This window comes from Triticum aestivum, chromosome 5D, assembly GCF_018294505.1.
Source record: "Triticum aestivum cultivar Chinese Spring chromosome 5D, IWGSC CS RefSeq v2.1, whole genome shotgun sequence".
NCBI lineage: Eukaryota > Viridiplantae > Streptophyta > Magnoliopsida > Poales > Poaceae > Triticum > Triticum aestivum.
Window position 1 is genome coordinate 303,729,588 of NC_057808.1, and position 27,124 is coordinate 303,756,711.

Consider the following 27,124-nt stretch of genomic DNA (forward strand, 5'->3'; position numbering starts at 1 on the left):
GTCACCGAGGCACGCAGCCTGAACAACAAACAGGTTTGGGCCAACTGGACGGAATTTCACCTGTTGAGAAGGATTCCACCGCCCGCATATCCTTGTAGAGGGCCGCCGGGCTGAAGGTTTTGTTTGTGTGAACCCTAGCAAGGGCTAGCCACCTGACGCCCTCGTTGATCTCGGGATCGTTCTCATCAATCACCAGATCATCAAAGACTTCATCTTCCAAGTTCAACTGCTCCATGAACTCGTCAAGATCAGATCTCATGGCGGCACCGCTGCCGCCGCTCGTACCTGACTGCGCGTCCGCAGCCGATTCCATCGCTGCGAGGCTTGGGAGACCTCCCTCGATGTAGATGGGGAACCCTACGTAGGGGATGCGAGATGTATTGGGTAGAGAGACTAGTGATCAGATCGCCAGGGAAGACATGGAAACCCTAGCCGCCGCTAGGGGAAAACGATGAAATAATTATTGTGTTACTCAATCAAGGGATACAATCACGCCTGACAGCGTCCAAAACAACTTTCGGTCCAGACCCAAGCCATACAGCAATTCGGCCTTGAGTTCTATCAAAGTTTGCCAAAACATGACTAGAAGAATTATCACCATGGCAAATATGAGTAATACAAGAACTGCGGTCGGGACATACTATCTTTAATCTCTCTTATGAGAAAAGCATACTTTGATCTGTTTGTGCTTCCATTTCTCACCATGTTGACAGCCTCCAAACTATCAATTTCAATAGAGAGCGCCTTTCAAAAGCGAGAAACGTAAAACCTCGTAGTACATTGAATTGATGTCCAAGTCATATTTTCTGGAGGATTTTATTCCCGCATGTGAATTTTTTATTTGTCATTTTGTTCGTTGCAATCCGTAGATACATTTCCTTGGCGTTTTTTCTTGCACACATTTTGCCACTACTCCCTTCATTCACGAATACAAAATGTTCTTATTCTTTTGTGAATCGGGTGTATATAAACATGTTTTAGTATGTTTGTTCACTCATTTCAATTCGTATGTAATTTAAAATATCTAAAACATCTTATATTTGTGAACAGAGGGAGTACAATAAAAAAGATTCTAAGATATTTTTGTGGTCCAATCCTACAAACAAAGAACACCCCAGGAATTACTTTTTCAAAATACAATTCCTCATTTTCCACATGAAAACATACATCCCATCCAAACAGGCACAAACGAACACATGAATTTTGCAACGGCTCAGGAGAATAGATAGAACACTACATACACACAGTAATCTACAGCTGCTGCAGAAGGAACGCACCGAAGCCTGGTTCATACACACTTCCACCTGCAAACCTCCTCTTCCGAAGAAACACCAGCCATGTGTTAAGAGGAAACCTTGTTTGAGTCTACATTTTGACAAGGGGCATGGAGGTGCCCGTGGCAAATGCAAAATGATGCCACTGAAGTGACATCCTCATTGGTGGTAAGGAACCATATGAACCACATACTGGCAACATCTTCAGTGGAAGGCTACGTACATGCTATCGGTGTGCTGTAGCAGTGCCGAACTCCAAACCACACGGGCATGCGTCGCCTTACCGATTGGAACTTTGCCTTGTTCTGACTATGTGGCCACGCGAGGGAACGACACTGGCCTGGAGTTTCATCGGTTAAAACTGCCACAACTCAGAGATATTCGTTGGAATCATCGTCGGCATCGTCCTCATCGTCGCTGCCGTAAGTTTGCAGGTAAGCTTCATCCCCTTCATCCTGCGACAGCAGAAGCTACCTATCAGCATCTTGGTTTTTAGAGGCAATCGCCTCAAGCAACTTAAAATCATACGAGACTAATATTAGTATCTGAGATAGTACTTAAAAAAAACTGAAGTATCTGTGATACTGAGACGATATGCAAGGACACATGTACATTGTGATTGTAGAGAGTGCTTGAAAGGGATCACTCTAGCTTGCGGGAAACGGTTCTTTAATGGAGTATTTTGCTAAGCCAGCCTGGCCATGTATGATTTACCTGTATATTATCATCATCTGAAGACAAATCGTCCTCAACCGTTTGGAGTAACTCTGCGTCCTGTTTTCTCCCAGCCGCCCTCATCTGTACCTGATGATGATAACAAAGGTGTAGCGCATCATCAAGAAGAGCTAACATGGAAAAATTAAATTCGATGAAATCAGATATAAATTGCCTTACAAGCTGTGACTTCAACTTCCAGATCTTGTGTCGCAGAACTGAGATGTGATGATTTAATGCCTGAAAATGTTCAGCCATCCGATATATAAAAGGCAAGTACAAATTGTACAAAAAGAGGAGGATCAGAGTTTACGGTTGAGTTACCTCTCGTCTTTGGAGCTCAATGGACCGTGCCATTGCCCGTCTCCTTGTCAATAGGTTCCGTGGCTTTAAAACTTGGGGCCTTTTATAGTTCTTACCACGGTAGAAAATGATTGAATATCCTTTTGTTGTCTTGTCAAGTGCAATGAGCACACCTCCACTTTCAGCTTCTAGAGAGATAGCAATATGTTTAACTTGTTCAAAGGTCTTCCCCTTCACAACAATTTTGACCAATTCTCGATGCTTCCAGTGAAAGTGCATGTTTTGCACAGTACCATCAAAAACTTCCCGCCTGCCTACGAAATTTTAACAAACAGAGGTAAATCATGAGATGTTCACCTATGCGTTCTACATTGCAACTTCTATGTGAAAAGTTTCAGTTGTACCAAGCATCAAAAAGGCCTTCATTTTCAGGCCAATTCTGCGGAATAGGAAACGCTCCTCGTCTGTAACAGTTTCCAGATCAGTTGGAAGCTCTGCTGGAGAGAGATATTCCTGAACTTTCGCCAAAGCCATCTCTGCTTTTGCAACCTTTGTTTTCGCCTGGACATACATAAGAGTTGTTATTAATTTTTACTATATATAGACTGCAATGAGATTTTCTAAATATGGAGAGAGAAAGTGCCATGCTGTCTCGGAAATGAACAATGAAAATAGGAAAATATAGACTTCCACTCTACATGTATATTTTGAAGAACATACCAAAATCAGTTTTCTCTTCATGTTCTTCAAAAGAGAGGTATGTTTGGCCAAAATCAAACAATTATTCTCCTTTTTCCTCAGCTCGTCATTAAGTGAATCTCCCCATCGAGATGTGGCTTCTCTAGTTTCTGCAAGAGTGCCAGCAACTAGAGGATTCTTTAATGCTTTGGGGATGGGAGTAATTGAGTCTGATGCTTTGAGCCTGGCCAGCTCTTCCTGTTCCTGCTGAGTAATTGCGTGTTGTTGCTGTTCCACCAAGACCTTCCTTACTTTAGGTGTCACGAAGTCATTTCCCCTATAGAAAATAATATACTCCTTGTTCCTCGAAACAAGTACTCCTGTCAATTTCTGCATGTGTTTTGTTACAAAGATTCAAGACACACGTTCTCATGAAAAAACATGCATAGGCTGTAACGTGAGGAGGGACACAATGATCATATTCAGAGTTCAAAACATACTTCAGAAGAATCAACAGGGAAAGATAAAAGATAGCACAGTACAAAGGAGATACAACAACAAATATATCCATTCATGGAATTGCTTTCTCAGCAACTCACTCTTCAAGGTTTCAAACAGTATGATTTATGTAATAAATATCGAATCAGTCATAAGGGGCAATTGCTAACATACTGCATCCTCATAAAAAAAGTAAGCAAAAGCAGAAAATCTGCATATAAAGCAATCTCATGTGATTTTAAGCATTTCGATAATGTGGTATAATGATCTTAAAATATGTCCGATTTACCTAGATTTCCTCCGCCATTCTATCGTTGCATGTGCTTGGCACCCCCCTCTTGATGGCAATCTTTACAATAGAACTTTTCTCCCATACTTTAACAATAGCAGCAGCTAAGCCTTGGTGTTCCCTGTTTCTCCCTGTTCACAAATATGTAAAAAAAGTGTGAAGAAATAATTGAAGCTTAAGTACAAGTAATTACAAGCAAGCAACTTCACAAACTCCAGTACCTAGAGCGAAATGTGGAGCAGTTTGTCTAGCAAGTCTACGCAAAGCTGTCATTTCCTTATCTTTCAAACTAATTTTAGTCCTATAAGGAAGTTGCCTAAATGGTGGCTTGTACCCTGGAACTAAACCGGGAAGCAAGTCAGCATCCACAGGGAAGCAAGTCAGCATCCACAGGGATGGGGCTGCGACCAGACCAATCCTTGTACCGTGGTCCCAACTGATCCAAGAAGCTATCGATATCAAACGTTTCCGTAGCTTCTTGAGAGAAATTCATGATAGATTTCGATCTTTTCACATCGTCTGCACTTGACTTTTGCAAATTGCGCTCAATAATTGGCTTTTGAAAATCATGCTCAACAGTTGGCTTTTGCAAGTTACGCTCTTCAGAGCTGCGTACAACACCAATGGCATCGCCAGCATTTTCAGATGAATCAACTTCCGCAATTTTGGCGTATGACTGCATGCATCGAAGGTTGTAGTTCATTCCTCAATATAAGACAATCGACCTCCCTGACCTCCATATCACAGTTTCTCCAGTCCTGTCCTGATTGACAATAACAAAGACCACAAATGCCTATCAGATTTCACTGAATCGAAAACATCGTAAAATAGAACACATGCTTTTGCTCAATCAGTGGCTGTAGTGATAAGGCAAATCAAAGGGGCGCAGAAGGCCAATGCAACAGGTACCTCTAGTATCTCATGGGTTCTCTTCATGTTCAGGCTGGGAGGCCCTTCAAACCTCATCTTGACCACCTCGCCCACCTTCCATTTACTGTGGATGCTCTCCACAATGGCATGTGTAACCCCTCCTGGACCAACCCTCATCCTCTCCTTCATCCTCAATGCAGCGTCTCTAAGCCTCCGCAGCTCTGGTTCCGGTATAGTCCTCTCTGCCAACTTGGTGTTGCTATGCCTCCCTCGGTTGTCACCATCAAACGCATTCCCCTCCTCCCTCTCCCATGGAAGGAGCACAGAACCCAGCTTCTGGACAAAATCTTCCCCTTCGGAGCTCCCAATTGTGGCACTTTCCTCCATCGAATTCCTGAGTGTGTTGACAATTGAGCTTACACTGCTTCGCCTTATACTCCTGTCGAACCCACCGCCTGTGGAAGCTTGGTCCTCCAGTATAGAATCCAGCGGAAAAGAAGAACTTGTTGCCGGCGCAGCAGAATCCTCATCCTCATACAATTCCTCTTCTAAGTTCACTGTCATTGGCTCTTCTTCCAATACCTCACTGTTGTCCACCCACTCTTCGTCTTCATCCTCCGAATCTAGCTCATCATCGAACACACCATTCCTGACAGCCTCTTCCTCGTCTCCGCCCACCGGACCCGAAAGCAGCCGGCCGACGACGGTGGGTCCTTCTTGCCCGTGCATCCACGGCGCGGAGACCGGCCGGCTCCCAAGAAGGTAGGTCGGTTGGGAACGCGACTCTTCGTCCCGGTCATGGGCCGCCTCGCCGTGTGCCACGCCGTCATTCCCCTTGTCCTTGCCCTCTCCAACACCGCCGCCGCCATCCTCCGAGGAGTCGTAGTCGAAGTACTCGACGATGGACCGCAGCGTGGCGCTACTGGGCTCATGATCCTCCGCGCCCTCGTTTTGTCGGTGAGCCGGCTGCGGCTGCTGCCGCTGCCAGGGGAAGGAGGCGCGCTGGGAGGGCGCCCTCGCGGACCAGCGGCGGAGCGCCTGCTCCTCGAAGCTCGGCTTCAGGTTCCTCCTCTTCTTCTTCTTCCTTGTCTCCGTGCCCCCGTCTAGCGCCGGCGCCTTGTACGGCGAGGAGGTGGATGGGGAGGGCGCCGAAGCGGGAGGGCGAGGAGAGGAGACGCTGCTGATACAGGTGGCGCGCCGCGGCCGCGTCGATCGGAGGGTGGAGGGGAAGGGGGGTTTGGGTGAGAGGGCCGGGGGCGGGAAGAGCAGTGCCATTGGAGGGGACGAGCGGAGCTTTGGGGAGGGAGTGAGGGAGGTGGGGAGATGACGAAACGAGGAGGATATCGTGGGTTTACTTGTTGGACCTTGCTTGGGCCCCCGGCGTCTACTTCTTGGGCCTGTTGGGAGTACCATCATCCATATGGGTCCTTTTTGCTAAAGAAAGAAAATTATATATAGGTCAACCTCCTCCTAATCTGGACAAGTATCTTAAGTCACTACTAAGCTCCTTGGGAATGGGGCCTCCTCATGTAGAAAAAATAATGGAGCCTCCTGATGCATCGAGGTAATTGCATTCGTGGGTGAATTGGTTGTCCGATGCGGTTGAGCCTGTCCGCAGGTGAATGTGGCGATCCTACATTGGTCCATACACAAATCTTTAAAACCGTGAACATTTTTTAATTCATGAATGTTTTTCAAATTTATGAACATTTTGAAATTTGGGGAAGTTCTTTTGAGATCTGGAAATGTTTTCTGAGCATTTTTTAAAATTATAGGGCATTTCTAAAATTTTGGGGAAGATTTTTTGAAATTCAAGAATATTCTATAAATTTGTGAACATTTTATAAATTGTATGAAAATTTAAATTCACGAGTACTTTTTCAAGTATGTACACGTTTTTTAACAATGTTTACAAAATTTGTGAACGTTCTTTTATATTTTAGAAGCATTTTAAATATTATCTCTGTTTTTTCGGTTTTCCTTCCTCTTTGTTACTTGTCTTCGCTTCTATTTGGAGAGCCCTATGTGAATGTCGTGATGCGTTTAAGCTCAGGATTATCCTCGAATTGGCATTGGGAATGAGACGAGCTATTTTGACGATAATTGTATCCCTAGCGATTTCAAGTTAAGGCTGGTGTGTCCGATTTCTTCTCATCCACCTCAGAGGGTTAGTGAACTAATTGATGACGCGACATGCTCATGGAATAGTACTATGGTACGTGCCCACCTACTTCCGATGGATGAAGATGCGGTCCTGAATATACCCTTGAGTATGGTTACCCAGGACAACACATGGGCTTGGCATTATGAGAAGACAGGGAGATTCTCGACCAGACCGTCTTATAGATTGCTCGTAGACACAAAATCTCAAAGAGAGGCTTGGCTGGAGAACAAGTAGGGGAGTTGAGATGTGCAATGATCATGGAAAAGTTGGACCAAACTTTGGAGTATTGATGTTTCTTCTAAGGTGAAGGTGTTTGTTTGGCGGTTAGCAAAAATATCATTGCCAACTACAGATGTTAGGGCGCATCGAAACATGATGGACTCGGATTACATTGCTGTGAGTAAGTAACTGTTTGAGACACTTGGCTCTCGACCTCGACTTCAACCTGTTGGAACATGCGGTATGCTACGCTGGCGCCAAATGAAAATTTTCTACCGCGCACCCAAGATCATGCTATTAGAAATAGATCACGAGATCGGGTTTACCACTAGACGCGCAGTCACCGCAACGAAAGTAGAGTTGGTGATCTCCCTCGAACAACTCCCCACGGATCCCTCAAACAACTCCTTACGGTTCCCTCGAACAATTCGTCCAAGCACAGCATATGTGATGCCTCCAAGGTATCCACACGTACAGGGAGTAGCGTCGGGCGGCGAACTGCTAGGTCCGAACGCTCGATTTTGGGGCATGGGGAGCGGCGGTGACGGCGGTTGTCCAGGGAGGACAAAGATCAAACCTAAGTGGTGTGCCCACTCCCTTTTATATAGACCTCCAAGGTGGGCTCAACACTTGAGACCCACTAGGAGTCCATACCCATTTTCCACTCATATCCAATCCAAATGGGCCGCTGTCCCTTAAGTGTGCGACCCTATAGGTTCACATACACATAGACAAGACCAGAGTCGATAGTTGATAGTGGCTCCTAGCAGAACATGCTAACTCCCATGTGTGCTTAAAGTCGTTAGATGAACCTCGACAATGTGTCATATTGTGACGCCCCCGTTTATAATCATGCACTAATCATCCACGCAGCATGCACGATCACGAACAATGACTCCATGTTAATATCACAACACAACTCTACAACACAAATTAAACATAAACTTTTATATACAAATCCAGGTCACGAGCACCCATATTATCAGTACATATAGCAAGTTAGGTCTGGGTAAAGATAATGTTAGACAAGCTTTGCCTTAAGAAGGCTGAGCATAACAATGACACTAGATCGAAAAGGCACAAGCCTCCTGCGTGGGACCTCCTCGATGTCGATCTCCTCGTAGTAAGCACTATTGGAATAACCTGCATCCGCAGTGCTACTACCTGTTGCAGCAACCGGGTTGAAGGAAAAGAATAGCAAAGCAACAGTGATTACTCATCCAAAGTACTCGCAAGACTTACATCACAACTATGCTAGTTATGCATCGGTATCAAAGGAAATAGGCTATATCTTTGGACTAAACTGTAGAAATGCTATAATAATGAGGGAACTCAAAGTAACAACTACCCACCGGCATCTTGCAGCATGAGGTGAGAATGAAGCTTCTTGCAGCAATAGAAGAGAATGAGAAGAATCCTGCAACCTTGAAAGAGAAAGAGCGCAAACGAATACAAATAACAATTACAGCAATGCACTACCCTTGGATCCAATTCCCGTGAGAAAGTGGTCCTCGAGCGTGCTATAATTTTTGATGAATTTTATTAAGTATCCAGTTTAAGTTGTAGAAGCTCAGGGTACAACACCAAATCGTCTATTACCATAGACGCGGCTATTCGAATAGTTTAACCTCCCTGCAGAGGTGCACTACATTTCTCGATACGCTTGATTACCTCTGGCCGGGCACACTTTTCTAGGTAATGTTTAGCCTCCGATAATCGACACGCCGAAGTCCTAACTAGGCTCTCCAGAGAGGTCAACATGGCGGTCTACATCCTAAGCGTGAAGGGTTCATGGACCAATCACCGTAAGCGCTCCTCCACGTTACATGGACGGACCAACCTCACCTCATCCGGAAGATATCTGTTGATAAATTGTGACATCTGATAAAGCTTTCGGAAGGAATTGATAACGCCGAGGATCCCATATTACCCCGTGCGGTGTATATATGCCAGTGACAATATCAGAAGCTCATAGTTAAGCTAAAAGCAGCGACTAGCTTGGGGATGACCGTCATTTTCAGTAGTCTCCCTGATCAAACTAGAGGTTAAGGAACCATGCATAGCACTGAATAGGGAACCGCCGAATACACCAGCTACACCTAACATGTGGAATGGATGCATAAGGACCAAGAACTACGAGATCACCCCTTTCATTATGGGGTGACAAAAGGATCGTACCATTGGAACCTTTTTTTCATGCTTTTCCCACGGTCTGGAGAAAACAACAATCAATAGGACTTTCCTAATCCTCTCTTCCTTTCAGGAAGAACGTGAAATCCTTTTTTCTTAAATGGGAGCAGAGCAGGTTTGAAAAAGGAATGTCTAGCTTATGTCTCCACAGTCTATTATTTGTATCCCCAAAACATTATGCAATTAAGAATATACGGCTATTCTTAAAAAAAGGTGATCCTGACTTTTTAAGGATAAAAAGTGATCCCAACTACTTTTATTATACATATCCTACCTCATCAAAGACCCACCACAACATGCATGGAAAAAAGTTTTCTTTATATCATGTCATTTGTATTTAATAAATATTTTCCAACTATACAATATACTCCAATACAAAGTAGTACTACTAAAGCTGCGACAATTAATATGGATCAAAGGGAGTATAGAAATTTTACCTGCTAGAAAGAAAAATGATTGTCTTACACGGTTCATTTTTTTAGTACTAAAAAAAGAAGCAGTGTTCATCTCGCAACATGGCTTAGAAAAGAACAAATAGCAGAAAGCAAACACATGTGGGAACAGTAGGAATGTTCTATATTTCCTGAAGTTGCATGGTAGCATCTGAGAAACAACTCCAGCAAGTCTATCTGATGGTCCAAACCAACACTGAAAACTTTACATGCAGGAAGAGCTGCAACTCTTTAAGATAGGGCAGCTCACTATTGGATCCACAAAATTCATTTTTATAAAGGCAAAAAAAGGGGTATGAACCCACAACTTCAATCGGCAGCTTGCTACAGCCTTGCGATCCACAGTTGAGCAAAATGATGCGGGGCAGTCCTTTGCAGAAGCAATTTATCATCTAGTCTGTCCCCGGCATCGCAACTGGAAGTCGACGCAGCTCCGGGCACTTGTAGCCACCATCTTTAGTCCTACTACTAGTAACATGTTCAGTGCAAAGCTCCAAACAAGCTAATCATTGCATATTTGTATCCTCCTGGTCCATGTGAAGATTCCAACAGGAGAATGTGCAACGCCAAAATGCTTGATTCTGCGGAATTTGTCATAACAAAGGCCAACAGTCAAACCTCATGTTATAGCCAGTACAATCTCATTTCGAAAGAAAAAAAGAGTAAAACGTACCTGGACACTTCATACTACTCTTTCAAAGTCTCCCAAACACCCAAAAAGGGTGAGCTATTGGAGCTTATATGTTCTTCAAAATGCAGTAACAAATAATAGTTCAACTGGCACAGAAAATAAACACTACATGTTGTCAGCGAGTGCAAGGTCACCAGAAGGTAAAGCGAGTGAGCACTGCCATTATAGGACTGATTTCCATCGGATACGAACATTAACATCACCAGTCACCGAAAACCAATAACTTAGTAAAGCCTGTGACAGCAATCAGCCGAACCACACAAGCACTCCTTTACTTTCTCCACACCATTCTTGTCACGGACTTGACCTATTGTATAATTGTAGTGGTAAGTCAGCTCTTGAAGCGGAGGAATGTTCTCGGCAGCAAAAAACATAATGTGCGGCATCCTCTTGTCATCATGGTCCCAGAGGACATTTTGTGCATACAGGTTTGGGGAGCAGCTATGGTTGATGAATCTTCCGACGTTACCGCACTTTGCAGCATCTATTGTGAAGCCCACAGCCTCCTGCATTGTCTCAGAGGTAGAAGATTCTAAACCTGGAATCATAGATGGAAGCCCCTTCCAAAGTTCTTCATCATCGTAGTTATGACCAATATCAAACAGGTACTCATCGTTCTCTATCTTTTCAGCTTCTGTATCTTGCAATAGCTCACCTGCATACTCGCATATGAAACTGCCTGAAGAGATAGAACTGAGAGATCTTACACCCCAACCTGTCTCCCCAGTCTTGAATATTTCCAGCGGAATTTTGATACCATGCTGGCTCGCCCTATTGTGGCATGTTGGAGGGCACCTGCATGCAGTTTTCAGCATTTAGTTAGCTCACTAATTCCAATGAAATTTTGTGACTTCAATTTAACCTAAACGTCCAATGCAAAAGAATACTGCCAACCATATTCAGGTGAACAAGTTTGGTTTATGAGCCGACTTCAGGTAAACAAGTTTGGTTTATGAGCCATTTCTCATATTTCACCAACATCTAGGACAGAACATATACTTAGACTCGGTACAAGATTTGTCTAGAAGTTTTAGTAACAATAAGAAACATTTCCAGGTTCTGCAAATTAAATTCTTTAATCTAAAGAACAAACTAAAATAAACTCAAATGGTGTCTAGTTAGGTTATGTTAGGTTACAAAAATAACACCTTACCTGCAAGATGGGCCACACTCATATATGAGCGGCTTTGCGTGAACAATTGCACCATTAAAATTGAATGGGATTTCTCCTCCATTCTTCACTGCACAAGCACATCTACTAGAGTCCGAGCAACCGTCGGTGCAATCACAGCCGTGCGGAGGTTCTTTTGCATACGACGGTGGATATATGACTTTGGTGATATACTCAAATGGTGTTGGCTGCGCGTCATCAATTGTGTTGATCACACATATGGGAATCCTTTCTTTCTCTAGAGATATATCAGGACAGCGAAGACCTTTACGAACTTTAGACATCCTTGTTTCCTTGACTATGTGTAAAGCTAGTTCAGGTTGACCCGGGATCCTTTTTAACTTGTACTTGAAGACCATCGAGCCACTTGCTCCTTCTTGCCAACAATCCACCACCACATATAACCCATCATAAGTGTATGTCGATATTTGCTTGGATTTAGAATGCCCGACTTCACTTCTACTTTGACCTTTGAACCCATGAATCACTCGGACCGGAGTCTTAGTTTTGATGCAATTCTTCAAGGCAAGATTACCACCCTTAAGCTTTTGATCCTCTGCCTCCTTCTTGCCGGTGGCTTTACCTCCGGAGCCGGTATATATTAACTCGTCCGAGCTAGACAACTCATCGGGATACCCACCGGAAGCGACAATGCTTATTGCAATGCGGGTACCATCCACAATGGCGGAGTCAATGCCACCTTGGTATATCCTATGTAGTCCAACTATCGACAACTCAACTCTAAAATGAAATTCATCACCAACAACAACACCGGGAACACTGCCCACGATAGCATCGGGTTTAGAATATCCATCATACTTCTTTAGAACTTCAACGGCCTCAAGGTCAATCCTTCCAACATTACGTAATTGTTGTTCCTCGGCTTGCATAAGCTTCCGACATATCAACTGGAACAACTTGAGCAACTTCCTAACTTTGCTTCGAGCATCAACACTTTGGTCCCCAAAAGGAGCACAAGGAGGGAGAGTGACACACAATTCTTTCCTTTCATGGACAACTAATGCCATAGGGTTGTCATCATCTTCCAAGCAAGAGTACTCTCCATGCTCAATTTTCTCATGCACGGCCGATGTAGAAGGTGTCACTTTGGGGGGCAATTCTTTCCTTGGAGTAGCGTCCTTTTTCTTCGGTTTCTTAGGAGGAAGAGACTTGTTCCTAGGAGTAAGAGAGTTGGAAGCACTAGCACTAGACTTCCTTCCTTTTGTCCATGGGCATTTGTCTGGAGCCATCAATGCTTGTACAATTAGCTTGTCACTAATGAAGGTCAAATCATCGGTTTCTTCACTTTGATTGGTCATATCATGATTTCCACACTTGGACTCCTTAGAAGACCTGATCAAAGAGTCCTTGCCTATGCCATAACTCTTCAACTTCACAACGCCATGCTTCGTGTTACTATTTGAGCGCACATCATCTCTTGAATTCTTGTTTTTCAGCGTGCCGTCTCCTCGCAATGTATCATTCATCGCGACATCCTTTGGTCGCTTGCCCTTTGTCTTTGCATCAACAAAACGACTTCTCACATAAGTCTTAGGAGTACCTTTCCGCAAGGTTCCATCGAATTTGCCTCTCACCTCACCATCACCCGCTCCTACAACTTCTGCTCTTTTGCCTTGCACCTCCTCATTGGAAGCATCTCTCACGACCACCGGGGAAGCACCATGACCTGAAACTGGAGCCGCGGTCAAGGCATCCACTACAGAGGCGCCCCTGGTAGCGAAACTGATAGGCGTGGCTTCCAATACTGACCCTTCCTCAACTCCGCTGCCAGTTCCAGTAACAGCATCCCTCCCACAGCCAGGTGGAAAATTGCGTACAGCTGAGATGGCCCTCCTCTTGGGAGGGGGATTTACAGCAGACATCAACCACCTCTTCTTTCTCACTGTATCATGTCCATCCTCTTTTCTCTCCAATTCACCATTACCCGTTCTGTTTTCCATCACACTGCCATTGCCATTGCCAGCCACATCCTCCTCCCTGACCAATCGACCACTCCCCAGGCCTCTGTTCCCCTCCATCAGCAATGACTCAGCCCCATCTCCCCCATTCTCGACGGAACCATTGACAGAAGCAACAGCAAAACTCTTCGGGGCAGCAAACGCCAGCGGCATCACCTCGATCGCTCTGCTTTCTGCCTGACCTCGGGCATCGCCACCGCTGGATGGTTGCGCCTCTCCACCTTCCTTCCTCACCTCCACCATGGTCTCCGGCTGAGGCGGGGCGTGTGGAAGATCGCTGTTACTTGCCACAGAGGGAACATCGGCAGTATCCATGTGTGCCTCTCCACCCTCCTTCCTCAGCTGCACCATCCCCTCAGTCTCCGGCTGAGGCAGGCCGTGCGGGAGGTCACCGTTGCACGCCACGGAGGAAACACCGGCCCTGTCCATGTGTGTCTCTCTTCCCTCCTTCCTCTCCTCCGGCATCGTCTCCGGCTGAGGCGGGGCGTGAGGGAGGTCGCCGTTGCACGCTGCCGATGAAACAACGACGGCGTCGATTGCATCTCCAACCTCCTTCGTCCCCTCCGCCAACCCCTCAGTATCCGGCTGAGGCGGGGCCGCCGCCAAGGAAACGCCCGCGTGGCTGGCCGCCTCCTCCACTCTGCCCTCGATGACGCCATTGGTGGCGCCCCTCTCGCCGTCGCCGGCCTCGGGGGCAGGCGGAGCAGCACGGAAGCGGCCGCAGCCGGGCGGCCAGGAGCGCTTGGCGGAGACCCTCCTCGGCCTGACCCCGCGGGCCGCCAGCCGCGCGCCGATCGGCGTCCGCGAGGGCGGCGCCGGCGGCTCCACCCCCACCATCAGAACACAAGCCCCTACAAATCCGGATAAAAGAAAGGCACTTTAATCAACCCCGACGAAAAAGATAAGAACCAAACCCTAAAATTCAGATTCCGCCGCATATCCCGCGGCGGGACGGTCCGACGAACTACCGTACCAAGAGGAGCCGACGCATTCACCTTGCACAGACGTCAGACGAGCCGCCGCCGCGGCGGCGGAGGCGGTGCTGGCTGTTGGCGATGTGGGTGGAGAGCGAGCGAGCGAGAGAGGCGGAGGGAAGTGGAGAAGCTGACTCCCGGATTCCGACGAGCTGGCGCTAGGCGACCATTAAAGCCTGCGACGGACGGAAGGGGGGTGCTCCTAGAATTTGGGGCCCCCGATGATGCTCTGCTTGTGCATATCTATGTTTGGAGAAATTCTCAAAACAAAACAAAAATCTATGTTTGGGGAAGAGAAATATGCCCGGTGTATTTATAGAAAGTATTCATGCGTAGATACAACTTTCCTAACAAAACTGATTGTGCCAATATTTGATTTTTATTTTCTTATATAAATGAAGAAAGATTTGATCTTTTAAAGTCTGACCTAACCGCGAACCAACCCGTGGTTGGATAGTTAGGAGAACCGTGGTATCCCAGCCCATCAAGGTTCAAATATGATATGCCGTCCGAGTCTCTTGGAGGTACTTATCTCTACTCCTAATGAAGGAGTTGGTAGACTGGTACGGTCTTTTTTCGTCCGGTTTTATTTTGTCTCACCTCTCACCACCACTTCCGTTGTTTTTTCGCCCTCCCGTTAAAAAACCAAATCCCATTAAGGGGATCTTGTTTCGTGCTTGCCTTGGCAGGTGCTGATTCAATTCAATTATATAAATAACAGGTAATTAAGAATTTAGAAATCACATCATATATGTGAGATCACCTTCCTAAAAGATAGACATAAGATATTTCTTGATAACCTTCCAAAACAAAACCAGATATTCCCGCATAACAAATCACTCTGGCACGCTATGCCATTATTATTATCTCTACTATCAATTGGCAATCACAAGTTTCCTAATACAACAAAAATAACATATGTTTTTTCGTATGGGCGTACGATCAACAGGCTCTCAACGACATAGCCGAGCACCGCTTGCCAACATGGACAACAACCACGATGAGCTCGCGACATGGGCGATCTAGCGTTCACCATGATGGATGACGACTATGCTCTAAAGTATGTACACACGCCGACTGTTGTCGAAATGTTCGCGGGTGAGGACAACATTGGTCAGGTGGTTCATGCTATTGTAGAAAAGAGGGATGTTCTAAGCATAAGAATGAAAAAGAACTAAAGCCACCAAGTGGTCTACGGTGTTGGAGAAAGAAAGAATGTTCCAATAAATAAAACAAAAAACGAAAGAAATAACATTCGAGAGAAATAGTTAGGAATGAGAACTAAAACTAGCAAGGAATGAGAAAGAAGAAGATGAGGCGTTGATGATGAACACACTAATGTTGACGTGCTGCTGGTTGGCAAAGATGCTAGAATTAGAAGATGCAGGGAAGGATGAGAAAGAGAAGAACGACAATTATCTCTACTCCTATGGAGGAGTTGATAGCCTTGTATGGTTTTATTTCGTCCCACCTCTCACCATCCCTTCCGCTGGTTTTTCTCCCTCCCGTTAAAAAAACCAAATCGCATTAAGGGGGATCTTGTTTCATGCGTGCTTTGGCAGGTGCTTATTCAATTCAATTACATAAATAACAGGTAATTAAGAATTCAGAAATCGCATCATATATGTGAGATCACCTTCCTAAAAGATAGACATAAAATTTTTCTTGATAACCTTCCAATACAAAATCAGATATTCCCGCATAACAAATCACTACTCTGGTGCGCTATGCCATTTATTATTATCTCTACTATTAATTGGCAATCACAAGTTTCCTAATACAATCTCTACTTCTAATGAAGGAGTTGGTAGCCCGGTACGGTCTTTTTTCATCCGGTTTTATTTCGTACCACCTCTCACCACCCCTTCCGCTGGTTTTTCTCCCTCCCGTTAAAAAACCAAATCCCATTAAGCGGATCTTGTTTCGTGCTTGCCTTGGTAGGTGTTGATTCAATTCAATTACATAAATAACAGGTAATTAAGAATTTAGAAATCGCATCATATATGTGAGATCACCTTCCTAAAAGATAGACATGAGATATTTCTTGATAACCTTTCAAAACAAAATCAGATATTCCCGCATAACAAATCACTCAGGCACGCTATGCCATTATTACTATCTCTACTATCAATTGGCAATCACAAGTTTCCTAATACAACAAAAATAACATATCTTTTTTCTTACGGGCGTACGATCAACAAGCTCTCAACGACATAGCCGAGCACTGCTTTCCAACATGGACAACAACCACGATGAGCTCGCGACATGGGCGATCTAGCGTTCACCGTGATGGATGACGACTATGCTCTAAAGGATGTACACACGCCGACTATTGTCGAAACGTTCGCGGGTGAGGACAACATGACACAACATTGGTCAGGTGGTTCATGCTATTGTAGAAAAGAACTAAAGCCACCAAGTGGTCTACGGTGTTGGAGAAAGAAAGAATGTTCCAAGAAATAAAACAAAAAAAAGAAAGAAATAACATTCGAGAAAATAGTTAGGAATGAGAACTAAAACTAGCAAGGAATGAGAAAGAAGAAGATGAGGCGTTGATGACAAGCATACTAATGTTAACTGATACGTCTCCAACGTATCTATAATTTGTGAAGCATTCATGCTATTATATTATTTGTTTTGGATGTTTATGGGCTTTATTATACACTTTTATATTATTTTTTGGGACTAACCTATTAACCGGAGGCCCAGCCCATATTGTTGTTTTCTTGCCTATTTCAGTGTTTCGAAGAAAAGGAATATCAAACGGAGTCCAAACGGAATGAAACCTTCGGGAGCGATCTTTTTGGAACAAACACGATCCAGGAGACTTGGAGTGGACGTCAAGCAACAGAGGAGGCGACCACGAGGGTGCCCGGCGCGCCCCCTACAAGTGGGTGCGCCCCCCACCCTCATGGGCCCCTCGAGCGTCCCCTGACCGACTTCTTCCGCCTATATAAGTCCATATACCCTAAAAACTTCGAGGAACGTAATAGTTCGCGAGTTCCACCGCCGCAAGCCTCTGTAGCCACCAAAAACCAATCGGGACCCTGTTCCGGCACCCTGCCGGAGGGGGGATCCCTCACCGGTGGCCATCTTAATCATCCCCCGCTCTCCATGACGAGGAGGGAGTAGTTCACCCTCGGGGCTGAGGGTATGTACCAGTAGCTATGTGTTTGATCTCTCTCTCTCTCTCTCTCTCTCTCTCTCTCTCGTGTTTTTGAGGTGGTATGATCTTGATGTATCGCGAGCTTTGCTATTATAGTTGGATCTTATGATGTTTCCCCCCCCTCTACTATCTTGTAATGGATTGAGTTTTCCCTTTGAAGTTATCTTATCGGATTGAGTCTTTAAGGATTTGAGAACACTTGATGTATGTCTTGCCGTGCTTATCTGTGGTGACAATGGGATATCACGTGATCCACTTGATGTATGTTTTGGTGATCAACTTGCGGGTTCCGCCCATGAACCTATGCATAGGGGTCGGCACACGTTTTCGTCTTGACTCTCCGGTAGAAACTTTGGGGCACTCTTTGAAGTACTTTGTGTTGGTTGAATAGATGAATCTGAGATTGTGTGATGCATATCGTATAATCATGCCCACGGATACTTGAGGTGACAATGGAGTATCTAGGTGACATTAGGGTTTTGGTTGATTTGTGTCTTAAGGTGTTATTCTAGTATGAACTCTATGATAGATTGAACGGAAAGAATAGCTTCATGTTATTTTACTACGGACTCTTCAATAGATAAAACAGAAAGGATAACTTTGAGGTGGTTTCGTACCCTACCATAATCTCTTCGTTTGTTCTCCGCTATTAGTGGCTTTGGAGTGACTCTTTGTTGCATGTTGAGGGATAGTTATATGATCCAGTTATGTTATTATTGTTGAGAGAACTTGTACTAGTGAAAGTATGAACCTTAGGCCTTGTTTCCTACCATTGCAATACCGTTTGTGCTCACTTTTATCATTAGTTACCTTGCTGTTTTTATATTTTCAGATTACAAAAACCTTTATCTATCTTCCATATTGCACTTGAATGGACCTTTGAGAATGATTTCTATAATTACTTGTTGTTTTGTGTCAATAGTATTTGTTAGGTTAACCCACTCTATTATATTATAAACATGAAAAATTTCATCCGTGTTGCAATGCACGACGATAATGAGGTGGACATCATCTGATTTTAAAGGAAGTGGCTCCAGCGAGAAATGCCCCGCTACAACGGGACACCGAGCGGGAAGGGGAGGTTCCGACAGAAAAGGGGAAGATGCATCGTAGGATGGGGTTTTGGTGTTGGACCCGGATGTTGAAGATAACATGGTGGATAGCCCGTAGCAACGCATGGGCATTCTGCTAGTAAGGGTAGGATGTGTGTGTGTGTTTATCGGGGTTATGAGCGCTTGCGTCTGTACTGTGTTAAGAAAAAAAGACTGACCTAACCGACCCAACCTAATTTTTTGGGATCTTTGGTTCCGCAAAATTCACGTCTCCTTTTCTAGGCCAATTGTCATAAAAAATACTCCATCTATCCCATAATATAAGAGTGTCTTTGACACCAGTTTTCATCATTGCACAAAGAATAACTATACTATTGGTTTCGGGTTTTTTTACCAATCTGAACCTAAAAGATATATTTTCATAATATAAGTATCCCAGAAGGAAAATAAATCACCCTAATAACATTCGACCGTCCAAGGAACCAATGGCAGAGACAGAAAATTTGGATTGGGATGAGGGTGGGGGCAAGTGCTATTAAAGTAGGTTGAGGAGGGCCAAACCTTAAAAGAAATATAAGACATTTTAGTGCAATAGATATTTATCAGTATAAAAGTTCCAATTCTGCATTGTTTATTAGTAACTAGCAAACATGCCCGTGCGTTGCAACGGGAGAAAATAAATTACCCCCATACACACACACGATGACACCAAGAAATCATACGAAATCTTTCACAATGCCGTACGAGAAACAACATGATAAGTGATGTTGTGCACAAACATAAAGGTGGGATGATTTTTTTAAGTAACTAAAGTTGTGTCCAATTGATTAGAAAACAAAAATATCTATCTACTTGCCGGTATCAATTCACGTCTTTGTGTTGTTCCTCCTTAGTGATACCTAAGAAATAATGCATTACCCGTAAAAATAATAATGCATTAGGTTGAAAATAGCAAATTACACTTTAGTACACAATGATAGCACGTGCATAGGAGCATGTTAGATATCTCCATAAAAAACAATCAATCTATAAGGACATGTATAACGAATAGGCATTTTCAAATTCCCCATATAGAGAAAAGTATTTAATTAAAGTTGGAACATAAAAATAATTTTAGAAATGGTTATCATGCAAGATAATATCATATCTGGAATGTACACATTTTTTGAGTGATTATCGTATATAACTTTCTAAATTTAAAGTTAGGATTTGAAAGATATGAATATATTTTAAATACTTTTTTGAGTAAATATATTTTTAAATACTTGAATCTGCCAAAAAAGTTTAAGAAGAAAATGGCTGGGCCGGAATTGGAAAATTGTGTAGGCCATCAGATAAGATGGCACTTGGGCGAGGCTGTTCTATCTTCCTCTCACAGAAATCAAGAGAAAACAAGAATAAGTGAGATAAGTGGGGATCGAACTCAGGCCGGCTGCGTGGGAGTGCAGGGCATCAACCAGTAAGCTAGAAGTGTGGTTGTTATTTGTAAAGGAATAACACCGTAAATGAGTTAACCGCGACGTTGGTGACTTAAAAAAACGAATCGTTTTTCCCACTTACGGGTGGCATTGGTGGGTAATTCTTACCAACTTCGAGGATAGTTTTTATGACGTACGACCAAAAACCCAATTTGCTTTATTATTAGGTAGATAGAGAGGTAGAGATTTGATAGCAGATTCATTATGTTACGGGACCATGGCCCTGTGCCAGGGTTGGCGCCAGCGCGACCAATTATTCGCTCACTACCCGCGTGACTAATAAGGTTCACGCTAGAAACAAGTCCGAAGCGAACGAATTTTGCTGCTCGCCTATACTAAGCGTGCGATCAATGTTGTGCCAAAGTCATCAGAAGAGAAAGATAACATGCAAACTAAATAGCAATACAAGTAGACTATACGAACAAACATGCAAGTACACTTAAGTATAGCTAGACAGAAGATAAACCAGAAAATGACATAGAGCAGCGGAATAGCAAAGTCTTCAGGTAAACTGGTAAAGTCTTGAGAGAGGGCTTCCGAGATGGTCTCAAACTCCCAATTCATGCTCAATTAAGCTTTGGCACTAAGCTTGAAGTGCACGCAAGCAAATCCAATTTCCTGACGGATCACAATATCACATACGCATCCACGGTTTGGAATCGGCATCACACCTGAGCTCATCGATATAAGGCAGCCAACCTGCTGCCTTTGCCCTGAACCTCGCTCTCACCAATCTTCTCTTCTCGCACTTCCAATCTTCCCCATCGTCTCCTTCACCGGCCGCATCTTCTCGCCTCTTCCGGCCCTCTTACCCCCGCACGGAAGCCATGGAGGTTGCCTACCCCTACGGCGGGGAGCTCACGAGGAAACACGGCTTCGTGACAGGGCAGCCGTTTGACGCCAAGACCGGCATCACCTCCGGCCCCAAGCGCGCGAGGGAGATGGAGATCCTTCGGCAGCGCTTCCAAGCAGAGCTCGTCGCCGTCCGTGGCCTCCTCCACAAGGCGGCCGCCGTGCTAGTTCCCGCCTTGTCCCCGTCGGCACCCCGCGTGCGCAGTCGTCCAGGGTTCTTGGCCGAGGAGGAGGAGCCGCCGGTCAAGAAGAGGAAGGCGTCTCCTCCCGTTCCTGTGATCAATCGCAAGAAGGCTCCAACGAAGAAGAAGATGACGGCCTCTGAGAGGGAGATGTTCGCGGAAGACCTGGAGCTGTTCGTTGCGGAAATCCCCGATCACCTCGTCGAGCTCTTGAAGAAGCACAGCTGCGCCACCCGTCCCGGCGAAATCGAGATCGACGTCCACGCGTTGGACGACGCCGCCGTCGTCGAGTTACAGGAGCAGGTTGACAAGTTCGCTCGAGAGAAGAGGGCGGCGAATCCGTCGCCGCAAGAATGGCACCAAGACGGCCCTACGGTGATGGCCGAAGAGGGAGAGGAGGACGAAGAAGTTGACATCTGTGGCGGCGTCTCCCCCTTAGCGATCGTGCCGCAACGTCCGCTGCAAGAACGGCACCAAGACGGCCCTAAGTCCATGGCCGAAGAGGAGGAGGAGGAGGAAGATGTTGACATCTGCGGTGGCGTCTCCCCGTTACCGATCGTGCCGGCACCTCTGCTGCTCGTCGAAGATGAAACAGCCAGCGGCAGCCCAAGCTCCAGCAGCAGCAGTTCGGATACTGATTCCAGCGACAGTGATTCAGATACTGATTCCGGCAGCAGCGACTCGGGTTCAGAACACTCCGGCGGAAGTGACTCAGATTCTGATTCAGATGAGATCGTCGACAGCCCAGCTCCGGCCATCACGCCTCCAACAGGCGAGCAGCTCGCCCGTGCTCTGGAAAGGCAGCGAAAGGAGGCCACGTCCAGGGCGAGGGAGAAGGCCCGTCAGGAGGTGCTTCAGACGGAGAAGATGGCAATGCCCGACGATACTCTGCACCCAGAGGACCTGAAGAGGCTCGGCATTGATGAGTACAACACGGCGAGACCGAACAACTTGTTGCGGCAAATTGGACTCTTCCGCAAGCTTGACGACGACGACTGGAAGCAGCAGCAGCATTATCATCATCGTCAAAGCTTCGAAGAAGACCTAGAGGAAGGCGAGATTCGGTCGTGATCGTCGTTGCTAGCAAGGTGCTATAACAAGTGATGTAACTGCTCATGGCTTGATGCCTCACAGAAAACTTGTAGCTCGATCTCTTCTGTAAATTGTATGTGTGCTGAACATGATTGGATATATGAAAGTACATGATCAATTACACTGAGTATCAGCTAAATTAGTGATATCTTCTTTGTACACATGTTTAAAGAGATGTCCATTTCCAATATCGATCATACTGAATATTTAACATGAACTGCAAGCATATATAATAATGACATATAAGGTCCACTAAATTTTTATTTTTATATTTAATAATATATGACCACTATATTACAATAATCAAGCCACATATATAAAAGAGAGTTTTTATAACCTGGAGGCTTGGTATTTCTGAAAAGAGATATTCACATACATACGGAGATTAATATCACGATGTAAGATTGAAGCCTCAAGACCCTGAATGATAGCATCACCTTATACATTCAATTTACAAAATAGATACTCCCTTCGTTTTTATATGCAAGGCCTAGTACTAGCAAAAGAGGACATTAACTATCCTTTGCATGCATACGGGAATGGGAGCATTGGCTTGATGTGCATGAAAGAGTACATCAAGGAGGCTTGTTCCAGTGGCACCGAGATTCGAGCCTTTTCAGTTTTCGTTTTGTGCCTGAATTTCCTCCTAATGGATATGCTAACTAGCTCCTCCTTGACATTCTCATTCTTTATACAACCCGCTTGCACCATTCTCATTCCCAACTGCGAACTATACAGTTCTTCAGTTAAGCATCCAACAACCTTCAGCTTAATCTTCATGGTCGTTTTCGCGTTCAGAATCAGGGGTAGCTTATAATAAATCCATAAGAGTATCCTGCTGAGAAATAAAATAAATCTAACACCAAGGAAATAAGCAAGAAAAGAATCACTGACCGGATCGAACACACTCACCAACATGACCTCTGGACTGAATTTGTTTGACAACCATCCGGTAAATCAGTACCCACCAATATATGTGAAAGACCAGAAGTGAAAACAAGAGTGTGTTGAAAATATAGTAGTATGAGGTTCTGTAGATTTTTTGTTCTCCTTGTCCTGAATCATAGCTATTTCATAACTGAAAAAGACTCAAGATCACTGAATTGATCAACAAAATGCACTACAAAACTTAGTAGAGTAATGCTGCTTTCTAATCAAGTAAAGTAGCACCACATGCAAACTGAAAAACTATTAGCCGAAGAAGGATCCAGGAAGCCACAAAAAGTAGAAATGCTACAACAGCTAGCCACTCACAGCCACTGTACTTGGCCATCTTTCTGATCTTTAGGAATATATATATATATATCACTTGCATCATGGAGGGATAAAATGATCGGTCCTGGACGAGATAATCTGTTTAGAAGTAGCCACAACTTCAAGTTTGACTATGCTGCGTATCATTATGGTATATAAGGGCAGACTCTCCCGACCCTATGTGGCCACCGCCAGCCCGCACCGGGCGGCCACCACCGGGCTTCCCCTCGACCTCCTGCGCCTCCCCTCCCTCCGCCGTCGCCGGGCAAAGGCCATGTGGCGCGGCGGCGGCGGACCTCCTCTGTGTCTCGGATCTGAGGTGGCGGCGGCCCGATCTTGGTCCCCTGCGGCGGTGATGGCGGGCAGCGGCGGCCGGGGCGCGTCGGTGGGCCTGTTGCAGTCGGCGGGGATGGCAGGAGGCGGCGGTCGTGGGCTCGATCTAGAGTGCTGACGATGGTCCATCGTCGGAACCTGACAAAAGCGGGCTGCTGCCATCGCGTCAAACTGCTTCCTCTCATCGGCTGCGGCTACGGTTCGCGGAGGTTCTCCGATTCTGCCATGCATCACGAGGATTATGGCGGTGGCGATCTCCTCCTCCACCGGAGGTGGTCGGCCGGTTGTGGCTGGTTTGGTGGATCTCGCGATCTATCATCTAGTCCCGGTTGTGGTCCTCGTGCTCTTCTCGCGTCAAGGCAATGCTTGCTTGATCGGCCCTCTTTGATCTGGCCATTGACGTGTTCTGGAACGGCCGCCGGAGAATTTGCTAAGGATATCTGGATCGGTTAGTTGTCGGTCGTGCACGTCCATATCAGCCTACGAGGTTCTAAAGCTCTGTTGACTGATGACACCTTGGGACATGTTGGCTTCTCGATTTCCATGGTGGAGACAGCAGTGGATAAGGTCATGGTGGCCGAGGTCGGAGGATCAGTTACACGGACGGAGTTTTGGAGGTGATGGAGTCAGCCAGGTGTTAGATGACTCTCAGGAGTAGCAGTGATAAGTGGGGCGGCAACACTGGTGGATTTCATCTTTGGTGGTACCCCTCGGGCGCCGAGTCGTGACTTTCAGGGTGAAAACTTAAGGTTTGACCTTCATTGGTTGTGCCTGGCGACTGCCTTGCTGAAGGAATTGTTTTGAGAGCGCGGACTTTCTCCAGGCTGAAAACCTAAGATCTTGGATCGGGCAACGACGGCGCTTGTGCACTGTTCCCTTCTTGGAGGCGTTGCTTTTGGAGACCTTTTATGTTTTTCGGGTGTTGTATTTGGTGGTGGTATGAGTGCTGCTGTTCAGAGGAGTTGAGTGTTGTGGCGGGACTTTTGTTTTTTCCTTTCTTTTTATTTTTTCTTTTGGCTGTGTGCATTCTAGATGTCTCGACGACATCTTGTAGATGCAGAGGCCGGGTGTAATTGATATCGTCACGATATTAATATATTCCTCTTTTCAAAAAAAATATATAAGGGCGACTACACTCATCTGCATACCTGCCAATATAGGACCAACGATCAGGACAACGGTTGCCACATGGTGAGACTCCGAAGTCCTTGTGTCTTGTTTCCTACTTCCTCTGTTCCTAAATATAAGACATTTTATAGATTCCAATACGAATTACATACGGAGCAAAATGAATGAATCTACACTTGAAAATATGTCTAAATATATCCGTATGTAGTCTGTATTGAAATATATAAAAAACCTTATATTTAGAAAGGAAGGGAGTAAAATAGAAGATCAAAAGATAGAATATACGTAAAATCCAACGGCATACTGTATGCAGCCTTAGCACTTTTAGCACTTAAATCTCAAACTTGTGATATTCGAAGAGCTCAACATGATATTTTGTTATGAAAATTTGTAAGCACCTACAAAGTTTGATCATAGTTGATGTTGCAGAGTTTCAGATTATTTGAATTTATTTTCTATTTTCTTTAACTTACAGTTCATAGAGGGTCTAGGGGCACCCAGGAGCTGAAAAACCATTGTCTATTTTTGATGGAAAAACACAGGAAGTATAGTTTTTTTGCTACAAATAGTACTAGTTTTTTTAGAGAACTTCGCTGCATTTTAGTGATCAACGATGTTCAGAGAAGCTGTTACGTGATCATGTGGCACAACAAGCCGAACATGACGTCCAAAATTTAAATCTAGACAACATTTGGCTAAACTTCAACTTCATGATTGCTACCTCGACTGTTATAGGTGAAGTTGCATTCGTTGAAATTACACAAGCATTGATTGACTATGGCTCCATGATGCCCATCCACATTATTCGAGATATCCTTTACAACTGTGGCACAATCCAGTGCTATTAGGATCCGCCTGACTAGTACATCATAGGCAAGGTCTTGCTCTTGAGCTTCCCAGCACGCTAGGTCTTTAGAGTCGTACATCAATTATGCCACTAAATGCAACAAAACATGAGCCAAGATAGAGGCCGCTTTGGTCTCGACAAATAGCCGCAACAGGTCCTTCCATCATTTCTTAAAACTGCACCATCAAAATTGAACTTTGCAAAACCAACCCCTTAGGCGGGATCCAAGGCAGACGCTGGGTTTTGGGTCTGCTAGCCCGCGAGAGCTATGTCTCGCCTAAAGCGGTACATAAGGATGGGCCGGCCCAATATGGGTTCCTGGGAGCAGGTATCAGTGCATTTTCTTTTTGTTTTCCATTTGTTTTTTTTCTTCTTTTTTTGTTTTATTTTTATTTTTATTTTGGTTTCTTTGTACTTTTGTCGGTTTTCTAGGTTTTCATTCTCTATCCAGTTTTCATTGGTGTTTTTTAGTTTTTTCTTTTTATTTTTCTCGACATGCGTCTACATTTTTTCAGGCACAATATACATTTTTTGTATAGGGATATTTTTCATAAATTTTTATCATTTTTAAATAATTTATTAACATTTGTTTCAAAATATATATGTTGTACTTGTTGGGGAACGTAGTAATTTAAATTTTTTCCTACGATCACGCAAGATCTATCTAGGAGAAGCATAAAAACGAGCGAGGAGAGTGTGTCCACGTACCCTCGTAGACCGAAAGCGGAAGCGTTAGTTAACGCGGTTGATATAGCCGAACGTCTTCATGATCCAGCCGATCCAAGTACCGAACGTACGGCACCTCTGTATTCAGCACATGTTCAGCATGATGACGTCCCTCGAGCTCTTGATCCAGTATAGGGTCGAGGGAGAGTTCCGTCAGCATGACGGCGTGGCGACGGTGTTGGTGATGTGATCCGCGCAGGGCTTTGCCTAAGCACTACGACAATATGACCGAGGTGGTAAACTGTTGTGATAGCTTGGCTTAATAGCGATGATAGACTACTCATATCAATAAGGAATTCCTTCTTTTCCGGAAGCCCATTCGGACAGAACTCCAAAGTTATGTGTGCTCAGCTTGGAGTAATTTCAGGATGGGTGACCGACCGGGAAGTTGCTCCCGGGTGCGCACGAGTGAGGACAAAGTGCGCAGAAAAGACTAGTATTGATCTATGGGGCCAGTCTAGATCCCGCCAGGAGTAACGACCATCGGCTGGTGTGTCCGGGGCGTTACAAGTTGGTATCAGAGCCGACCCTCCCGGTTACACGGATGT

At 45.0% G+C, this 27,124-nt stretch overlaps 1 protein-coding gene and 1 pseudogene across 1 annotated transcript; both read right to left on the reverse strand.

Moving 5' to 3' along the window:
* Nucleotides 1-1,011: 1,011 nt before the first annotated feature.
* On the reverse strand, nt 1,012-5,937 carry LOC123121351 (CRM-domain containing factor CFM3, chloroplastic/mitochondrial-like; annotated as a pseudogene).
* A 3,817-nt stretch (nt 5,938-9,754) lies between these two features.
* Nucleotides 9,755-14,738, reverse strand: LOC123121352 (uncharacterized). Its single transcript, XM_044541302.1, has 4 exons — nt 14,466-14,738; nt 11,496-14,343; nt 10,325-11,137; nt 9,755-10,232 (listed from the first exon to the last, which is right to left on the reverse strand). The coding sequence occupies exons 2-3, from the start codon at nt 14,327-14,329 to the stop codon at nt 10,567-10,569; spliced, it is 3,405 nt and encodes a 1,134-aa protein (XP_044397237.1). The 5' UTR covers nt 14,330-14,343; nt 14,466-14,738; the 3' UTR covers nt 9,755-10,232; nt 10,325-10,566.
* Between the last annotated feature and the right edge of the window lie 12,386 nt (nt 14,739-27,124).

Bases quoted from the DNA above. Each gene is read 5' to 3' on its own strand.
- LOC123121352 (XM_044541302.1), bottom strand. From the start codon at position 14,329: ATGGTGGGGGTGGAGCCGCCGGCGCCGCCCTCGCGGACGCCGATCGGC. The intron at 11,138-11,495 runs GTAAGGTGTTAT...AACTGCATGCAG, and splicing joins GAGTGTGGCCCATCTTGCAG to GTGCCCTCCAACATGCCACA.